Source organism: Manacus vitellinus, unplaced genomic scaffold, assembly GCF_001715985.3.
Source record: "Manacus vitellinus isolate BGI_N305 unplaced genomic scaffold, ASM171598v3 scaffold_16_pilon, whole genome shotgun sequence".
Lineage (NCBI taxonomy): Eukaryota > Metazoa > Chordata > Aves > Passeriformes > Pipridae > Manacus > Manacus vitellinus.
Genome location: NW_021939189.1, coordinates 3,838,483 through 3,857,322, shown reverse-complemented (window position 1 = coordinate 3,857,322; position 18,840 = coordinate 3,838,483). Strand labels below are relative to the sequence as shown.

At 39.8% G+C, this 18,840-nt stretch overlaps 1 protein-coding gene across 4 annotated transcripts in view; it reads left to right on the top strand.

Moving 5' to 3' along the window:
* LRRC28 (leucine rich repeat containing 28) overlaps window positions 1-18,840 on the top strand; it is a 49,042-nt gene that overhangs the window by 2,721 nt on the left and 27,481 nt on the right. For 3 of the 4 annotated variants that reach the window (XM_018069644.2, XM_018069645.1, XM_018069647.1), the window contains 3 exons: window positions 3,851-3,891; window positions 6,419-6,456; window positions 7,178-7,315. In XM_018069644.2, the coding sequence (XP_017925133.1) occupies window positions 3,851-3,891; window positions 6,419-6,456; window positions 7,178-7,315 (217 nt within the window). Of the gene's footprint in view, window positions 1-3,850; window positions 3,902-6,418; window positions 6,457-7,177; window positions 7,316-18,840 lie in introns of those variants that run through there. The other variant, XM_018069646.1, reaches the window with a different exon arrangement.

The following is an 18,840-nucleotide window of genomic DNA, read 5'->3' as shown; positions in this document are numbered from 1 at the left end:
AACCTCTTTATTGCAATGTTTATTGTCTGTGTGTTTAGCAATTCTGGGGTTTGGAACAGAGAAAACAAGATAATTAAAAAAAAAAAAGTCTAAGAGAAAATCTGCCCCTGAATGATGTCATAACTGTGAGAGATGAGTATTGGGTTGTGTCATGGTTGAACTTGCATAGGTAATGTAGAGAATAATAAATGAATGTTTAGGATATTTATTGTTACCCTGTTGAAGCTCTGAAGATCTGCTGGGGGTTTTCTTGTCAGGCTGGTTGTTCTGTTGGGGGTTTTTTAACTGCTGTAAATTTTACTCACTCAGTGGTCAGGTCTTTCTCCTGTTAAGTGGTACTAGGTAGTCTAGTCTGCATTCCTTCATTAGGCTGAACAGCTTTTCCCTTGGTTTGTGCCTAATTCCAAAGGCATTGTCAGTGCCAGGGTCTAATTCCAAGCAAAGTGCCAGTAGAAACTTATATCTGTGGGCTGCTATTGATAGAACACAGTTCATGTCAGGATTGTGGGAATTTTCCTTTGTGATTTCTTCCTGTTTCAGTGTTTTTCCCTGAACTGAAGGAATTCTCACCCTAAGTGAAATGTTGTGACCTCAGAATTCAGTGTGGGGCAGTTCCATAACTGTGTGAGGTGTTCTGAGCTGATAAGACTGTAGAGGACAGAGTCAAAACTTGCCACTGTCAACAGGGTCAAGTCTTCAAGGCTTTGTTTTGTTGTTGTTGTTGTTTTTTGTTTGTTTTTTCTTGGGCTCTTCCATGGTGTTAGAGGTAAAATAATCGCCAGGGTGGAGGTACTGGAGGGCCTGACCAAAAAATCACTCAAATTATGTGTTTTTCAGTGTTTCCTAGATAAAGTCCACTACTCCATTTTAAGGAGTGATGTCTAAAGCTTTGACAATGATACATGAGAAATCCTCAATAAAGGTTTCAGTTAATGGCCCAAAAGCTGAAAGGATTCTGAAGATTTTATGCCTTTTCTTCATATTGAATGAGTCACTTAGGTTGGCATGTGCTGTGGAGAATTATTTTAGTGCTCTGGTTTTGAGCAATAGTTTATTAATGTATATTAATTTTAATGGGAGGACAGTATTCATGGTTACCAATTAAAGCTGCTATAAAGTCAGACTGTAAACAGTTCTGCCTTGACACTCTGCCATTCAGTGATTATTTAGTGGTGGAAGGTTCAGCAAGTTTGCACTGCTCAAAAGATGGAACAATAAGGAGAACTTTGCATCTCACTTTTCTGTATACCCGTGTTAAGGCCTGGATAAAGAAGTGAAAAAAAAAATGCAGATCATACTTAGACAAAATGACTTCAAACAGAGTGAAGTAGAGCATGATTAGATTGACAACAATCAGGATAACTTGCTCATAATGTGACTTGTTGGAATCTCATTCAAGTGCTCAGCACTATAGTTGGAACAAGGCAATTAAAATTGGGTCTCATTCACTGAGCATCTGTTCAGCAGAAGAGATGTTGGAAGTTGTAGTGGACCAAAATAGATCGAGTCAGCAGCATGTTACAAAAAAAGGCAGATGTCTTTTTGGAACGTGGAAAGTTTCCCAATCTCCATTAAAGGCAGAAGGAAGTAATTACTGGATACTGTTAAAGGATAAGCTGGAGTGGAGAGTTTCATACTTGAGATCAGCCTGGGTGACTCGGACAGAACCTGGAGAGCAGCAGTGGGGGAGTTCAGGGAATGTGCCCTGGGAGTGAGGGTTGAGATTGAGGGTAATTCCTCTGGCAAAAAGAGAACACAGAGAGGGAGAAAATCTGAGGAGTGGGGGAGAGCAGAAGTCATCAGTATTTTCACAGAACAGTATTTTCATAATGAGTTTGGTTTATTTCCCCAAGTAATGCTCTTAAGTTAGTAAAGTAGTAGTTAGTTATGTACATTGGGTGGGGTAGGGCAGAAATCTCACCTGAGAATAGTTGAAAACAAATAAGTTAGTGAAGGAAGAGGTCTCTTCCTTACTCATTTGATTCCATGCAAGGTGATGAGCATTAGCTCATCAATACATTTTAAATTGTATGAGGATTATTAGCAATCACCAAAACTAATACTGCACCATGTTTCTTTAAAGTTAAGTGATACTTCTGTCCCACCAGTTCATCCCTTCAGAATTCTGAAAATACTCGACTAACTCAGCTTTTGTTCTTTGCTCCTCTGAAATGACTCCTGTCCTTGACAGATGAGTCCTGTGAAAATGTCTGGAGTGGTTACACTGACAGAATTTACCTTGCCTAAGAATAATTTCATTTTTGTCTTCATTGGCAAGATGGAAATGATGGAGGGCTGTGACATAATGAATGGATCAAGAAGCCAGAAAGCACACCTGTATCCCAGGGTCAGGTCTTCCCACGTCTCAGTTAATACTGACTGATACCATGAGCCTTCCAGTACCCAATTTCCTCATTTATTAAAAGGAAATAGGTGTTTGCCTTGATGGCCCTGCCAGAGGCAGGATGTGGCCATATCAAAGAACAATTGTCCTTAGTTTATTGACTCAGAACACTCAGTGCTGTCCTGTTCTGACAGGGCAGCAGGGACAGTAGTCTGTGGTTCTGGTTGGCACCCTTAGTGCGATAAAGAAGGAAAGTGAGTTTGGGTTTTTTCACACTTCATTTTTGCAATTCGAGCTTGAATTCTCGTGCTTGAGCCGCAGCCTTTGCCGGTTTCCCCGGTGTGAGGTTTTCTCTTTGCCCCCATGAACCCGGTGCCGGGAAGGCCCGTGCGCTGTGGCGGAGCTGCCAGGAGGTGGCAGCGCCGGCTCAGGGACAGCCCCGGGGCCGGGTCATGACGTCACCTCGGTCGCTTCTGACGTCACCCCTCAGTTCTTCACCTGGCCCGGCATTTGCTGCTCCCGAGTTCAACAAACACCCACAATGGGGTTGTTTGCTGCATGAGAATATCGTTACATTGCTGTTTCAGGGGAGCAAAGCAAGTTGTGAACACGGAGTTCTGTATTTTGGATCATAATACACCTATTTGAGGTGTCACATGTCACGTTAATTCACATGAAAATTGCTAATTTTATCAGGAAAATGATCGTGTGGTTGAGCTTCTTTTAAAACCCATTTGTTTCTGCGTGTTATCTGTATTGAAAAACCTCATTTTCAATAAAACATATCTGTGTTTAAAGTAGGTTTCTTAAGCAATAAAACTGTCTTAACCTTGAATAATTTTGAGTACAGTTACCAACATGACATCTGAAACTTGTGAAGTCAATTTTGTGATAAGTGTTCATGGTTGTAAATGCCATCAAGGCTAAGAATTACTGCCAGTTAGCAGTTAGAGAATGATATGCATGTTAATATGGAAATATGGAAATCTAGATTGATGGATTCAGCAGTGCTGGCTTGGTGGTAATTGATTAAAGCTACACAAAGATTGTAGGTCATTTCCCAGTTTAGCAGCATTATAAAATGCACATTATGGTTACACATCTTGTGTAGTTCTTGTTCTGCTTTAAGTCTGTAAAGGCTGCAGCTTCTTAGCAGTCTCTTGCCTTCAGCTAACTCATTTATTTGAATATATTTTCAAAAGTAAGATTTTGGTAATCCATCTTTGCAGCCTCAGAAATCTGACTCCCATTTTGTTGGGGACCATATTAATGTCACCTCTAGACTGCAGCTTTGTTTCAGTAGTGAATTGCTCACCCTTGACACAACCCAGATTGCCCTGATGGAGAATGTTTGGGGGTGTGGAAACAGGGTATTGGATAGAGGCTCCTTGTTGCCATTTTTCCTGCTGACATGTTTTAGTGTGGTTATTAAAATGACCTGGGTACACAATATATGTGTCTTGTTCCTTGTTTTGAAACCTAAAAAAATCTCTAACTCTCTTTCAGCCAGAAAACCTTGCACAGAAGCTTCCAAACCTCGTGGAATTGTGAGTTTATGTAGGACTTCTAATATATTTTTATTATGTTGATCCATCCTATGTTAAAATCTAGAATGTATTAATTGCACATAAGCTGCATCTAAAGTGTGAAGGGTTTTCTTGAAGGGCAAGAAGGGCTCATTTTAGGAGGTATAAGTCCTTTTTGAAATTTTTTTTTTAACTTCTTGTTTATTGTATAACAAGAACCTTTATACAAATGTCTGTATTGCTGAGGGAATAAATCCTGTTGTCACACTGGAACCTCCCAGTGCAGTGGTCAGAGGGCTGTGACAGAGCCAGAGGAACAGGTTACTGCCTCCAGCCCATCCCTAGTTGCTCCTTCCCACCCCAGCTCCCAGGGGTTTTATGATCTCAGTCTTGCTGATTGTAGTAATAAGTTTTTTTGGATCCAAGTCCCAGATTGTCAAATAGGAGCAGGGATGAGCATGTCGGGGAAGGAACTATGGAATGATGATTGCTGTAGGCAGAGCAGTTTATCCAGTCATGTCCAAAAAATGGATGTCCCACAAACTGTATTATTTTGACAATTAATTTGTGAGCCCCTGAGACAATGTTTTATTCCCTCTCCTTTTTACAAGGCTGTGATTTCCCTGTGTGACAGGGTTGGCAGCGGGGGGTTAAAAAGAACATCCTCTTTTCCCCTTTTGACTCCTTTGGCTCAGTTTCAGCTGTGGAACTGCTGGAGCATTGATCCTGTTTGTTTAAAGGAGAGCTCCAAACAGGAGGTGTTTCTGTGAGGAGTCGAATGCCCTCAGCTGTCTGATCTTGTCATCTTCCTGTGGCCCTGAAGCCCCACCTTCCTGCTGCACGTGGCCACAGAGTAATGGAACTGGTTTGTAGGTCACTGCAGCCTCCAACTTGCTTAAGAGCCAGTCCTGCCTCATCATGCCCCAGTCTCGAGAGTGTGTTTATGCTCTCAAGCAGTAAAATAAATATTGTTGTATTTGATATAACGATTTGCCACAGGGCATCAGGAAGTCTCAGTGTCAGTTGATGGTGCCTTTAGGAAAACCCGTCTAAATTACAGCTAAAAATAATTTCTTACAAACACTGATTTGTAGGAGTCAAACCTAATTATTTGGTGTTCAGAGAGCTCAGTTGCACCACCACTACCCCACACACTCTGGTGGTCCAGAGAGAGCTGCAGTGGGTCTGTGGTTTGTGTAGCTCTAATTGGACAAGTCAATTTTTGATCAGACAATAAGAGATGTTTTGTTGACAGAGAAGAGACCACAAGATAAAGATTTATTTATAAAGAATAATTTGTTACAGTGGCTTTCAATTTTGAAAGACAAACTTAACCGATTTTTATTTTCCTAAAAGTTCCATCCTTAGTAATTTCACTGTGTTTCTTTGTTTATCATGCCCCTCATGCTGGAATACCAGCTGTAGATCCTCATAATATGTACTTTTTTAGGTTGAGTGAAATAGTTCACAAATATTTTCAGGAGCTGCAGCTAAAATCAGTAGGAGAATTCTCATTCCCAGGTTATATCTCAGCATTTCTACAAGCATATCTGCTATTCTTATGCTTGTCAAATTGGTAGCAAATATCTGCAATTTTTAAAGAAAGAGAGAAGGTTCAGATGCTCAATGCAGTTGAAATGTCCATATGTCGTTTTTCTTGTTCTGTCTCTGTATCCCTGAAAAGACAGGCTCCTGCTTTAGGAAATGCCTGTGGAATAGAGTGGAAAAAAAAATTACACTGTGCAAATAATTCCATGTGTGCCTAAGCAATTGGACATGGAGTGCTCAGTATCCCCTTACAATTCAATATCAGTATTGGACAATTTTGGTACTGTTGTTTTCTCCAAGATCCAGTTGTTTATTTGCAGCAGTGATAATTAAAGACTGACGTGTAAAATCTAAGATGAGTTTTTGTGCTACCAGTAGTACTGGAAGTGCTCCGTCAGAGGGTGCTGAATATTCTTAGTCAGAGATCTGGCCACCCTCTGTAACTATATAAATATCCATGTGTCAGATTGGGTTTTTCTGTTGAAAAATGTACTTTAAGTTTGAAAAACTCCCTTGCAGTGGGTATATAGTGTGCTTGTTTCTTCAGTCTTTAAAGGTGGCAGAGTTCATGTGCGGGGAAAGTGTTTGTGTAATTTGGGTGGGTGTGGGCTTTTTCCTTTTCTTGGCTGGCATTTAGCACCAAATAACCTGGTGATCAAGTGTGGTTCACTCTGGCTCTTCTGTCTGGTTTATTCTCTTTCCATTTTGTTTTCCTCTTGTGACTCTCAAACTAAAGCCCATTATTACTGTAACTGTGAGTAGTTTGTTTTACATAATTGTATGTAATTTTCCTTTATGTTAATCATTGAATAACCTGAGTGAGGCTTAAGTACCTGTCCATTGCCATTTTATACAGTTTCCACAGCTTTTGTGCTAATAGGGAGGAATGGCTTTGAGGGGGTTCTTTCAATCTGAAATTGGATATTTTGCAAACTGATTATGCAGCAGAAGTCCTCCAGGGTAACAGGTGGTGTCCTCTGCTTTTTTCTCCTCCCCCCAGGTACCTCCATTCAAATAACATAGTTGTTGTACCTGAAGGTAAGTAATCTACCAGCTCACAATAAGTGGCAGGAATCATAAAATATTCATTTTTCTTCTTTGAAGGGGCCTATTTTTCCTTCATTTTCCCATAAAACATTAAAGATTTTCATACAAAATATACCAGCATAGCTCTTAGTCGATAATATCCTTGTTACTGCTATGTTAAAATCTTTAAATGATCCTCAAATGCACCTAAATGCTGTTTGCTCCAGTTCTAATTGCAGAAAGTGAAAAGGCTAAATGGCACTCATCTGCAGAACAGAAATCCAGAGTGTCTGCTGCTTTCAGGCAGTTACCACACAATGCTCTGCTGGTTTAGATCGTGACAGATTTGAAACCTAAAGGAGCAAGAACTTGGGGTAGTTTTTCTTAGTAACTGCTGAGTTATGTGCCCAAGTAGAGGAAATTAAACTCTGGGTATATAAATTGCACAGACTCAGAGCAGAGGAGTGGGGAAAGTTATTTCGGAGCAGAATTGTCTGAGGAAAATCTAGCAAGTGTTCTGTATTTGTTACCCCCTGTCTCACTGCCAGCAGGACTATTTGTTAGCAAGATAAACATTTCCACAATTGATGTCGTTCGGTTGTGAGACTGACTTTTAACACCTCTCACTGTGCTCAGACATAGGGTACTGGGGCTTCTTATCCCCTCACAGCCCTGTTAGGGTTTTAACCTTTCTTTCGGGTCCCATTCATGTTTTAATGTGTTCTCTCACAAGCCATTGGCTCCCTGGTTAAGCTGCAGTTTCTGGACCTCAGTGACAATGCCCTGGAAATCGTGTGTCCGGAGATCGGCCGCCTCAGGTCCCTGCGGCACCTCCGCCTGGCCAACAACCAGCTCAAGTATTTGCCTGCAGGTGAGTGATGGGTGAGGGCTCACAGCAGTGCCAGAGTCATTTCAGCTTCATTGGCCAAGTGCTCTGGGTGTGTTAGCACTTTACAGTTGGTACAACTTGCACTGAAGGCCTGGGCAGGGATGGACACTGTAAATGTGCTCTCTGTACTTGTAGAGTCCTGGAAAATGCTGCTGAAGTGGGAAAAATGTATTTATTTAACAGCCTTTGCCATCGTATCAAGAAAACATTGAACTTCCCTGAGAAGACACAAAATACCAATGACAACTGTCATTATGATAAAATGATGTTTCTTCCAATTTTCCATAATATACAGCATTCCAGTCCTTCCTTCCTTTCTTTTCGCCCAACAGCCCCGCTCTCGTATTTTCTAAAAAGACACATGTCTGGCAGGTTTGCCTGTGGCAGTTCTATCTCATTGTGACAGTAGATAACAAATGTTTGTCTTGCTAGTTTATAGTACAAAAGCAAAATTTATTCAAAGTAAATGTGACACAAAGTCAGAAAAAGTTGGCCATAGGCAGATTTTGAATGATTTTTTTTTTTGGCCTTCTAAATCCTTTGATAAGCAGATGTAACATTATCTTCCATCAACCTTATATATTTTCAGATAAGATGATGGTGATTCTCAAATATTTTTTAATTTTATTTTTTAGTTTTTCTCTGGTGTATTTGCATTTTCTGCTCTTCAGAGATGATAAAAATCTAAGGCTATGATTTCAAAAGCCTGGTCTAACTTAATCTAACAGGATTAGCTTTTGGCTCTGATTTTAACTAACTTCTCAATGTGACCTTCATGTGTTTGCAGGTTCACATTGTTTATTTTCAAGAAATATATTGCAAATGCTCCTTGAAGTTTTGGGTGCAGAAATCTCACTGTCCTTTCTTTGACTTTTCTTATTAAGCCTGGAAAAGTCAAAAGAAATGTTTATGATCGGAAAGAAAAAAATGTATATGACTATGTAAATGCTCTGGAATGAAATTAGATAAACCTGTTAAACATTATGACCCAAGGCCAATAAAATTTCCATCAATTTTCAGATGTCCTACATTCAAAAGAAAGGAGTGACTTGAGTGTGCTTTATGTTCCTCAAAGATAATTTACCTTATGGTGCTGTACCATGAAAGAAAGACTTGTTCAAAGAGAAAGTGACACATTTGCTGCAAAACTTCACACATTAACTTAAAAAGGTTCCAAAAAAGACTTTCAAAAAGATAATTTACATTACTGAAGAGTTGATTTGGAGTCTACCACATTTGATTAGGAACTGGTATCAGCTGAGGCTTTGCTGCGTTTCATTTCTCCTGAAGTCTGTACAAAATTTGGTGCTGGGCATTGTCCCTAAGTGTGTTTGGTTTTGTGTGCGTGGAAAATTTGCATGCTTAGGAATAATACAAGTGTTGAGTTGGAGGAGCCAGTGGTGTCTCTGTGTTTGCTGGGGGAGTCCCATGTGCCAGAGCTGCTGTCAGAACTAATCCTGTCACTGTCACTGTGACTGGATGTCACACAGCTCCAGTGCCACCAGCCTGAGCAGGATTAGCCTTTCACTTACACTGAATAGTTTGCCCTCTGGAGAGTTAATCTGCTGCATTGAGTGTTTCCTAAACATAACAATTCCCAAAGAGGGCTTCCAAGCATGTTTTCACAGTTGTTGTTTGTGGAATTGGGAAGATTTCAAAGACTTTGTTTAAAAAATAAATTCTGAGTTTCAAAGTAACACATATGTTCAACAATTGAAAAAGTAGAGCAAGATGGTAAGTTATGATGAATTGTTTTATCCTTAATTATACTGGTAGCATGAATCTTCATAATAGTGTTAAATAATGTTCTGTCAGGAGAGCTGGCAAAGTTAACAGGATTAACTGGGGTGGGATGGGATTTCACTGCAGTGCATCATTTCACTGTGTGTTCACTGCTTTCCTTACAGCAGATCCTGCATTGCAATGCATTCCTAGGGAAAGACAGCTCCTAATGGCTCTTAATTTATAATAAGTAACCATTTAAGATATAATTTAACTTCTACTAGTGCAGCTTGTGTGGAATGTAAAGATGTGCACTAAAAATAGGGGTTTAAATGACACTCATTTATGGAAGGGTGATTGCCCTGTCATTCCTGTTGGATCTCCATGCCCGTTGTCTGGTCTTACAAATACCCTCAGTTTTTAGAAATTCCATGGATATCTAGGGGGATACTCTTAGTAACATCTTAAACCAATTGCTAAAAATGTCTTCAGCACAACTGCAGAACAGTTGGATGGTAAATGTTTGTCATTAAATGTTTGAACACTCCCACTGTTGTATTGCATTTTAATTTTTTAAGAATGATACTCTGTTGTGTCTTCCTTTAATTGTGATTAAGAGCTGCAAGAAACAATGCAATTAATAGCATATGTTGATTCATTATCCATTTTTAATTGTTTTATTCCACAGTTGTGCCCTTAACATTCATTCATTAGTATTTAAGATTTGCCTTGTAGAAACCAAATTTTAAAATAATTGAAGGAGTAGCATTTAAGATTTTGATGTAAGCCTCTGGTCTGACTGTGGACATTGTTCAGGCTCTGATAGAGGTGGGGCTGTGGTTTAACTTCCATGTGATGGGCAAGATTTTAGTCTCTTAAGTCCCTGTTTCCACAAAACTTGTGAGAGTTTAATAACAAAGAGCACTCTGCTTTTGTCAGGCTGTGGTCACAATTGTCCAAAGAGTTTTAAAAAGTGATTTTACAGGAGGGGATGGGGGAGAACGATAAAGATCCGTGGAGCCAGTGTGAATCCATAAGTTTTAGTTTCCTGAAGAAATCAGGGAATACGGGACTGATGAGGGGGAAATCTGGGATGAGGTGCCGCAGGGAACTGTGTCCCTTGGAGGTGAGAAAGCCCTTTCTGTGTGGTGTAAATGCAGATCCTTTGTGCTCAGCAAACACTTGCAGTGGTGTTACCCTGGGTAAGATCCTGTGCTTTGGCCTCGGGGCTCTGTGTTTAAAACTTGGGGCTTCCATCAGCAGCCTCAGTGCTTGTGGGAGCTGCTGACAGATGACTCAGCTGAATTGAGGAGAACTAAAGGGGAAAATTTGTCCAAAACAAGCGTGTTGAAATTGAAATATAACATAAAATAGCTGGGGAAGAAAATGCCGTGTAAAATTCTCTTAATGTCATGATTTGAATATACTTTAATGAGTGGACCAGCTTCTGCCTAATGGAGAGTCATCAGTGTCTAAGATTCTCTGGTAATCACAGTCCCTGAGAGGTTCTGCCTTTCAAAGGAGAGCTGATTAAAAGAGTTGCAGAGAAGTAATGTGAGATTTAATGTTACAAAGTTCTCCTGAGGACTTGTTGTCATTTAAATGCACATTTATTTTTTTTTTAAATCTTGTAGCTTCTGTCTTTAACAGTCTCTTGGTTTGTTTATTTGGCTCTGGTATTTGTAATTCTTGAACATGAAGTCAAGCTTTGTGAAGTTTTCTACTATTTAACACTCGAATAATCTAAATTCTTGAGGACCATTTGGAAATGTGTAACAGCAGAGATCTTACAGAAAAAAATCAGCATAAACAAAAGATGGTTACTTCATATTATTTCATTAGTTCATGTGTAAGCTTGACTTAGAGTTGACATTGTGTTTTCACAGTAGCTTAACTTGGTTTAGAGATTTCTCCTTTTATTCAGTGAATTGATGTTTCATTTTAATTTAGAATTGTAGAGTTATCCTATATGAATGTGCTGTCAGAAGTAAATTTTCTGAATCTTCACACTTATGAATGATTAATTAGAAAGCTCTCCTTTGTTTCTGATGTTTATAATACATATGATATTTCATCTCCTTTCATTCTTGAGAAATGATATTTATTTTCTCTTTGTGTGAGAACTATGGCATCATTTGCATAGAGAAAAGAAAAAAATCCAGTGAGATGTACTATAAAAATTATTCTTGAGGAGTCCCAGAGCCAAGGTTAGCTCAGTTTTGCTGTGTTACTGTTTAGATTTGGTTTGACTTGGAAACTTTTGGTGTGCAGAGGGGGCTCCTCAGGTTCACAGTTTGGTCTTGTAGTTGGTGAGTGCACGTTTGGAGAACAGATGGCTTGAAAGGGGGTGGGTTATGCTCAAATTTGGACTTCAGTTTCTTATTTGACAAGGATTAGATTTTTTTTTTTATTGCACATTACTCGAGAGGTACTTCTCCTTAGAAATGGCAAGTTGTAGCATCTTGTTCTGAGATTTAATTAAAAATGAGGTTATGTTTACTCAGCACATGCTGGAGTTAATTATAGATTTACTAAAATGAAAAGCTTCATGTTTTGCCAAGTCAAGAGCAAAAGCTAAGTAATTAAAGAAGAGGGTATGGTTTATGGTCCCAGCCCATCTTTTGGCAAAATTCCCTTTAAGAAGGGCAGGGAAAAAAAATCAGCAGTTGTCTTTACATGGACTGGAGCAAAGTTCCCTTTGTGTTTGCTGTCAGGGAGCTTTGAAAACCAAGAGTTGAGTGCATTGATCAAGCAAAAAAACCAAAAAGTGGTCAAATTATGTAAAACTTTGATGTCAAGTGTGGGGTGGTGGTTCTTGAATCGTTCTGCTGGGGGGGGGCAGCAGCAGCTGCTGAGGGGGGTTCAGCTCTGAGAGACAAAGGCAGGTTCAGCGAGTGCCCCCTGAGGGAATGTGGGGCTTCCATTTCAGCTCCTGTGCTGTTCCCTGAGAATTCTGCATCTTCCAGCCACTTGTTGCCATTTTGCTTCCTTGAGGTAGAGTCTGAAGGGAAATGTCTTCTCCTGCCTTTGGTGTTTTAAAGTGCAAACTTCAGCAATGGCAGGGGGGTAACAGCACATGGACTCTTCCTTGCCTTACTCCTCAAATCCTTTCCCTTTTTAAGGCAAATTGTTTTAGAAATACAGTCAGTTCAAGACTCATTAAAATACATTTGTAGGCTTATAAAACTTCATCTTCAAAGCATTTGAGAAAGATCCTGTGAAGCTGATAAGGGAGTGTTATCCTCATTTTACAGAGTGGAAAAAAGTGTTTTTAACAGCAGTGATTTGCTCCAGGCCACAGCAGGAGTCAGTGTTAGCCAGAAATAGAACCTGGGTGTTCCCATTCCATTTGTTAAGACCACACCTTTTTGAGACTGATCATGTTTAATATTGGGGAGGATTGAGTCTCTCCACCCATTATTAGGAAATTAATAATTATCTCTCCATAATGAATAACCCTCCAAGTTAATAGGAAATTAATGGCGGTAAGATCAGTGAGCCTTTGTAACTGAAACAACTTGAGCTTCCAGAAGGCTGGAAGAGTCCAGGAACATGAATTTTGAAATATATAACTTCCAGATAAATCCTAGATAATTTTCTCATGCATAGGTAACTGCAGTGGTAGTGTCAAGAAAGGTGCAATTGTTACTAAAATTATAAATCAAATGATAATTGTTGATTGCTGCTTTGTTTATACAGTAACTCTTGGAATGTTGAGTGATTATTGCAAAGCTTTGGAATTTGCTTTACTGATTGGGGGGGCAAGAGAAACTTTCAGACATGAAAACTGCATATTCATTTCTCTCACTTTTTTAATGTTGCTGTAAAGTACAATATCTGTATTTACTATTCATACCAGCATTTCACTGGTAAAGACTTCTTGAATGCCCAACTTAGTAATTCTGAATAGAGCTCAATAGAAGGGATTTCAATAAATCTTAATTAAGGGCATATAAACACGACTTCTTCCCTCCCTCCTTTTCACAGTAGATTTCCACTGATCATGGGCACAGCATGCCAATAATTCTGTTCCTACTCTAGACCCTGGCATGAAAATATGTAGTCCGAACTCATTTTGTTAAACTTGTGTTCCACATTTTGATTTAGAGCCTTCAAAATGGAGGGGAACAGATCCTTGTTTCTTGCCTGCTCCCCCCAGATTTCCCTTCTGCTTTTATTACCGTCTCTGATCAGGGGAGATCACTTAGATACTTAATGAAGTTCAGATTTATTTTTTTTATGATGGTTGTGACTTTAAAAGCAAAAGCACAAACTGATGCAGACCCTGTTCTTTTTTTCCAAGTTGGCATAACCTTAGTCCACTCTGCTTTCCTAATTTAGTAACACGGATAAAAATATGCACGCCGGGCCAGGTTTGGCTCTCCAGGCACCCATCCAGGAGCTGGTGTTTTTGAGTAAATGGACTTGTGGGGATTTGAGGAAAACACAGATTAGGTTACATGAGCTTTGCACTCTGGAAATATGTGACTATTTAAAGCAGCATGGACTCCTAAATAAAAATATGTTAATTATTATAATAATATGTTGTTTTCCTTGAAGTAGTTGATGCCTAATTATTAAAAATGAGGTTTTATTTGCACAGATCTGTAAAATATGTGTTGTTTAATAATTAATTTCTAGCGTCAATTTACTGTATAAACTCAAGAGTCAGCACACTAAGGTTTACATTACCTCTTAGGTTCAGCAACAGCTAATTATTATTTTTTTTACCTAAATTGATGCCAAACTTCCCCACACTTGCCTCTTACTGAATTGTGGTTTTCACTGCAGGATTAGTAAGGCTCAGTAATTACACTGTATTAATGCAGAAACACAATAAAAATACCTGATAGTATCTCTTAAGACATTCTTTGGATTTCTAGGAGGAAAAGTTTTTAAATGTTTTGCTCTTGTATAAACTCCAATCCAGGCAGCCTGGAAGGACTGAGTTTTTTACAGGACAAATTTCCCCTATGAAATTACAGCAGAGAGGAGTCAGGACCAACATGGCAGTGGTTGGGATTGGACTTCATGACCTGGCTGGAGGTGACCAAAGCCCAGGGCAGTGCTCTGTACAGTTGATATTCCTGATGGATGAACTTCCATGCGTGTCCCAACACAGCGGTGCCGACGGAATGAAAGGACGTTGGTTGCGTGAGATTTTCTAACAGTCTGCCTCGCTCAAACATTTGGTTTGGGTTAAAATCTCGGGAGGACCACTAGTACTTCTGAGTGCTTTGAATTTATGAGGAGGGAAGTGAAGACAGAGGATAAAAAAATTCCACTAAATTCCTGGAAATTTTTGTTAACTGAAGTTTTTCCTGTGTCCCCTCACCTGTGTAGTGTGTCAGAATGAGTCATCTGTGCACAGAGCTGCTCACTATTCTCTCTTTGTCTGCTTGCCCCTTTATTTTTCTTCCACTTTCCCCCCGTTGAGGGGTTTTTAAAAGCCTCTTTGTTGCTGTCATGCAACATTTTTTCAATATACCATGGAAGGTTCATAATGTCACTGGATGCTGGTAACAAATATAGTATAAACATACAGTCAGAAAAATTCTAGACCTATATTTTATGCTTAAAATGTTGTTCCAATATATGCTTTTGTTCCAACACTTCTTCCAGATGGTCTGTTGGGCTCACTGGAACTGAAATATTTCCCGTAAATGTAGCAGAAATGACGTTAGGAAATGAAAAAACCCAACAAAAGTATCTCTTTCAACAATGGCCTGTGGTATTGCTCATTCTGGGGTCTCACAGCAGGTCCTCAGCAATGCATGTGCTGAGCATGTATGTGTTGTAATTCATTAATCTGCAAACTAATAGGAACCAGTTGGAAGAAGCCATCAGTGTCTTTCATTGCAGCATTTAAATTAGGGATTCAGATCTTGCTTTGTGTCCCAGGCTTATTGGACTAGAAAATTCCCGTCTTAAAATTTGCTATTCTAATTTAGCCCAATCACTGGAAAAAAGTATTTGGAAATTAAGCTCCTTTAATGAGCATGTTTTTAGTTAAAAAAAAAAAAGTTAAATTGGTTCAATGCGTTGTATTTCCAAGTACGTGCGGTTTTATAAAGCAGATTTTACCTTCTGTGGTCATCACATATCAGGAAAACAAATCAGGGACAGACTGAACCTGGCACTGAGGCTTCACAACAGTAAGTTGATGGCTAAAATCCTATTGTAGCACAAGCTGTTTGAGTTTTCTCATTAGTTTTGTAATATTTAAAGGTGGCTCAAAATTGTGACATAACTGTACTGATTTCAGGTTTTTTCTTACTTCTTACATATTGGCAAAATGATAATGATTTTGTATCAGTCACACCTTTTTTTAAAGCCTCTAGTTTTGGTGATGCTTTAACATGAGAAAAAATCTGTGCCTGATTGAGTTTTGACTGTATTTAAACATGAGCTGATGTAATTCCTGAGTTCTTTAACAGATCCAGGAGTGTCTGGGAGCAGGATGCTGTCTATCAGTGTCTGGGACCATCCTGGTTTTGCTGGAATTCTGACCTGTAAAGATTCCCTTTTTGTATAGAACCCTTACTGGCCACCAAATTTTAGCCAGAGTGACATTGTAGAATGAACATTGTTGTAGAGGGTCAGACTGTCTGTGCCAGGCTGCCTGTGACCTGTTGCCCAGTTTTTTTATTCTCAATTCCTGATCCCAGATCCCTGCGTTTTTAGTTTTGAAACTGGATTCTGAGACCGGGCCAATGTTGCCACTTGTTCCCTGTGAAGTCCTAGTGAAAGTTTCCATGCACCCAACTCGAAGAATTACCCCCTCCAGTCCCTCCTGGTTCCTTTCCTCCTTTGAAGAGGAGTTACTGAGAAACCTGGTGAGGTGTAGGTGAAATCAGGATGCAGCAGGAAGAGCCCAGCCAGTTATTCCCAGTGGTGCTCCCAAGCCTGTTGTGCTCCTGGCTCTGCCGTGCCCTGGAAATCCTTGCAGGGACGGTCTGTTTGCTGAGCTCTGGGCCATGGCCTTTCCCCTGTAGCTGTTCCCCTCCAGGGCTCTTAGACAGGAGATAAAGGGCTTGGAGCTGCTTCTAATGGAGGCTACTTGGATGATTCCTGCATTCCTGAGAGGATGGGAGCAGATTGAACTGGATTCTCTATTGTTGAGGGATTTGGTGCTGCCTCTCTAATCCCGACTCATTCTTCTGCTCGGCAGTCCTTGATTTCTCTCGTGACTGTAAACCCTGTTTCTCCAGGGGTTTTCCTGTTGTTTGTGGGGAGTAGACAGGAATTTTGAAGATGTTTAGAGTGCTTTGACAAACATTCATCTGAAGGTTAAAACTGAGATGTTGGAGGTCTTAAATGTCTCAAATATAACTGTAGAAATGTGGTAGTCATGATGCATTTTTATGCCTTTTTATTAAATAAGGTGTCCTAAGTACAACTCATTTCCACACAGTTCATTAAACATAAAATTGCATAACATTTTTCTAGTAAACTCAATTTGAGATTTCTCAGTGAATTGCTAAAATACAGACTTTTTCTAAAGGAAGAGTCTTGCATGTCCAAGTAACTTCCAAACTTTGCTTTTAAAAGGCAGTCACGTGGCATATGGAAAATAATAAATTGAAAGGATTTTAAAATGAAATACTGATTTTAGTAGTAGAGTGAGAAATGGTCTTTAGATGATGATAAAGTGAGTAAAAGGGGAATGTGGAAGTGCTGCTATCACATAAAAATAGTTCATAGAGTAACATACCAAGTAGTCATTCAAACATCTGCCAGAAGAAATGGCAACCTGAAGTTTCTGGGGTGTTTGAGAACAGAGCCCTGATGGAATTGTCCCCCCTGCTCCACTCCCAACTCCTGCCAGTGTTGGAGCTGCCACTTGGGAACTGAGGGCTTTGGAAAGTCTCCTGACCTTTGAATAGACTCCCAATGACAAGTGGAGCTGGAGGCCACGAGACAAAAGTGGGAAGTTTATGCAGCAATATATAACTTTAAAGAACATTAAGTTGTCATTGCTGCTTTGATCAGTGATAGGGTATACTTTGATAAAACTCAGATAAAGGGCTTCAGGCTGTAGCATCAAAACAATGCATTCTGTTCCTTTTAGTTTGAGAAATGTATTTCTACAGTCTGTTTTTAAGAAGTGGAATGTGCTCGTGAGAGCTGATTAGACCTGGCACACAGACCTAAATAATGAAGGTCAAATAGAATTATTTGGGGTTTATGTTTTGATTGTTTGAAAACTAGGGTTTGAGGTTTATGGAGAGGACTTGTTGTGACACAGTTATGTACTACAGGAAAAAAATCACTGTGGAAGTGGCCACAGTTGTGTTTGCATTCAGTCATTATTCCATTGGTGGTGTTTGTTTTATGCAGGTTTATTGACTGCAGAGGAGAGAAAAGAGAAGTGGAGGGTCTCTGGTTGCTTTTGGTCAACCTTATTCCTCTGGAGTTGAATCTAAGATGTAGAAAAGCAGATTACCAGGAATTTAATTCTGTAGGGATGCAATTCTGTGGTGTTTTCTTGCTTGGGAGTGTTGGAAGGTATCTGGAAATCCATGAAGACTATAAAACCTAACATTTCTTATTACCTATGTGGGCTCTAGAGCTCTATAGATCATTACTGTGTTCATAGCTCTGGCAAATCCCCTTCCATCCCCAAAATTGCTCGTGTCACCTTTGATAATCTTCATAAATGAGAAGGTGTGATGGCTCATTGCTTGTCTACCTGGTTTGCTGGACAACTGTCAGCAGGACTGCTGGAAGTTCATGTAATCACCCTTGTGTTTATTGTGATGGAATGCTTGGATATATGCTAAGATATTGTGGGGAGGGTTTTTTTGCTTAAAAAACCCCCACCAAAATAGTCCAAAAAAGAATCTTTGGGATCTTTTAACTTTACTTTTGTATTATAAAAAATCTGCAGCAAAACAAAATCCACGTAAGTTGCTGTAACTTCTTTTAAGGTGTCGTTCCCCTTCTTTTGAAACTTCTTCCCTCAACATGCTGAATCCTCTGTTGAGAGCACAGCAAAGCCTCTTCTTTGGAATTTGATCCAAGGGTTTTTCCGTGTGAGGGCTGGCAGGAGTCACGTTCTGAGCAACCCCAACACACCCTGGGGCCGTCACGAGGCGGATTCTCCTCGTTGCGCAATGCGAGTATCAGCCTGTCTGCAGGGGGGAGAGGAGGGATGCTGGACTTCTAGTAAGGCTCTTCCCTTTGACTGTTCTTACAAAAACCATCACTTGTTATTGAGGGCATATTCCCAGAAATTAACCTCAAATAATCATCCAGTGCCTCATATCACACTGGCTCCCTGAGTGAAGGAGTTGCAGAAAAAGTTGGTTTGTAACTCATCTACCGGCACTGAATTCTTCTGTTGATGATCTGATAGTAAAGATAAGGCTTTCCTGATTCCACATGTGAGATATATGAACCTCACTTCTGCAACTTCAAAACAGCTGCTCTTTAAAATACTTGTAAAAGTCTTTGGTTTAGAGCTGTTACCCAAAAGTAAAACTGAACTTAAAGGGAGTTTTAAGGGTGTCTCTCGTAAACGTTTGCCAAGAGCTGTTCACATGGGTGAAGACAGATGTGTATTGATAAGGCTGAGACTAAACCTCCAGAGCTGTGGATGTATTTTGAGAGAGATGTTTCATCTACAGATGGTGTTTGTGTTTCTGTAGTATGAGAACTTCTTTAATACCCACAATCTGTTCAGTGGTGTTTAGTCAGGCGTTCAGAGAACCTCAGCTTTGAAAGGATATTAAACTGCAGCTCTTTTTTCTCTGACATTTCTCATCAGTTTGTAAATGTGTGTA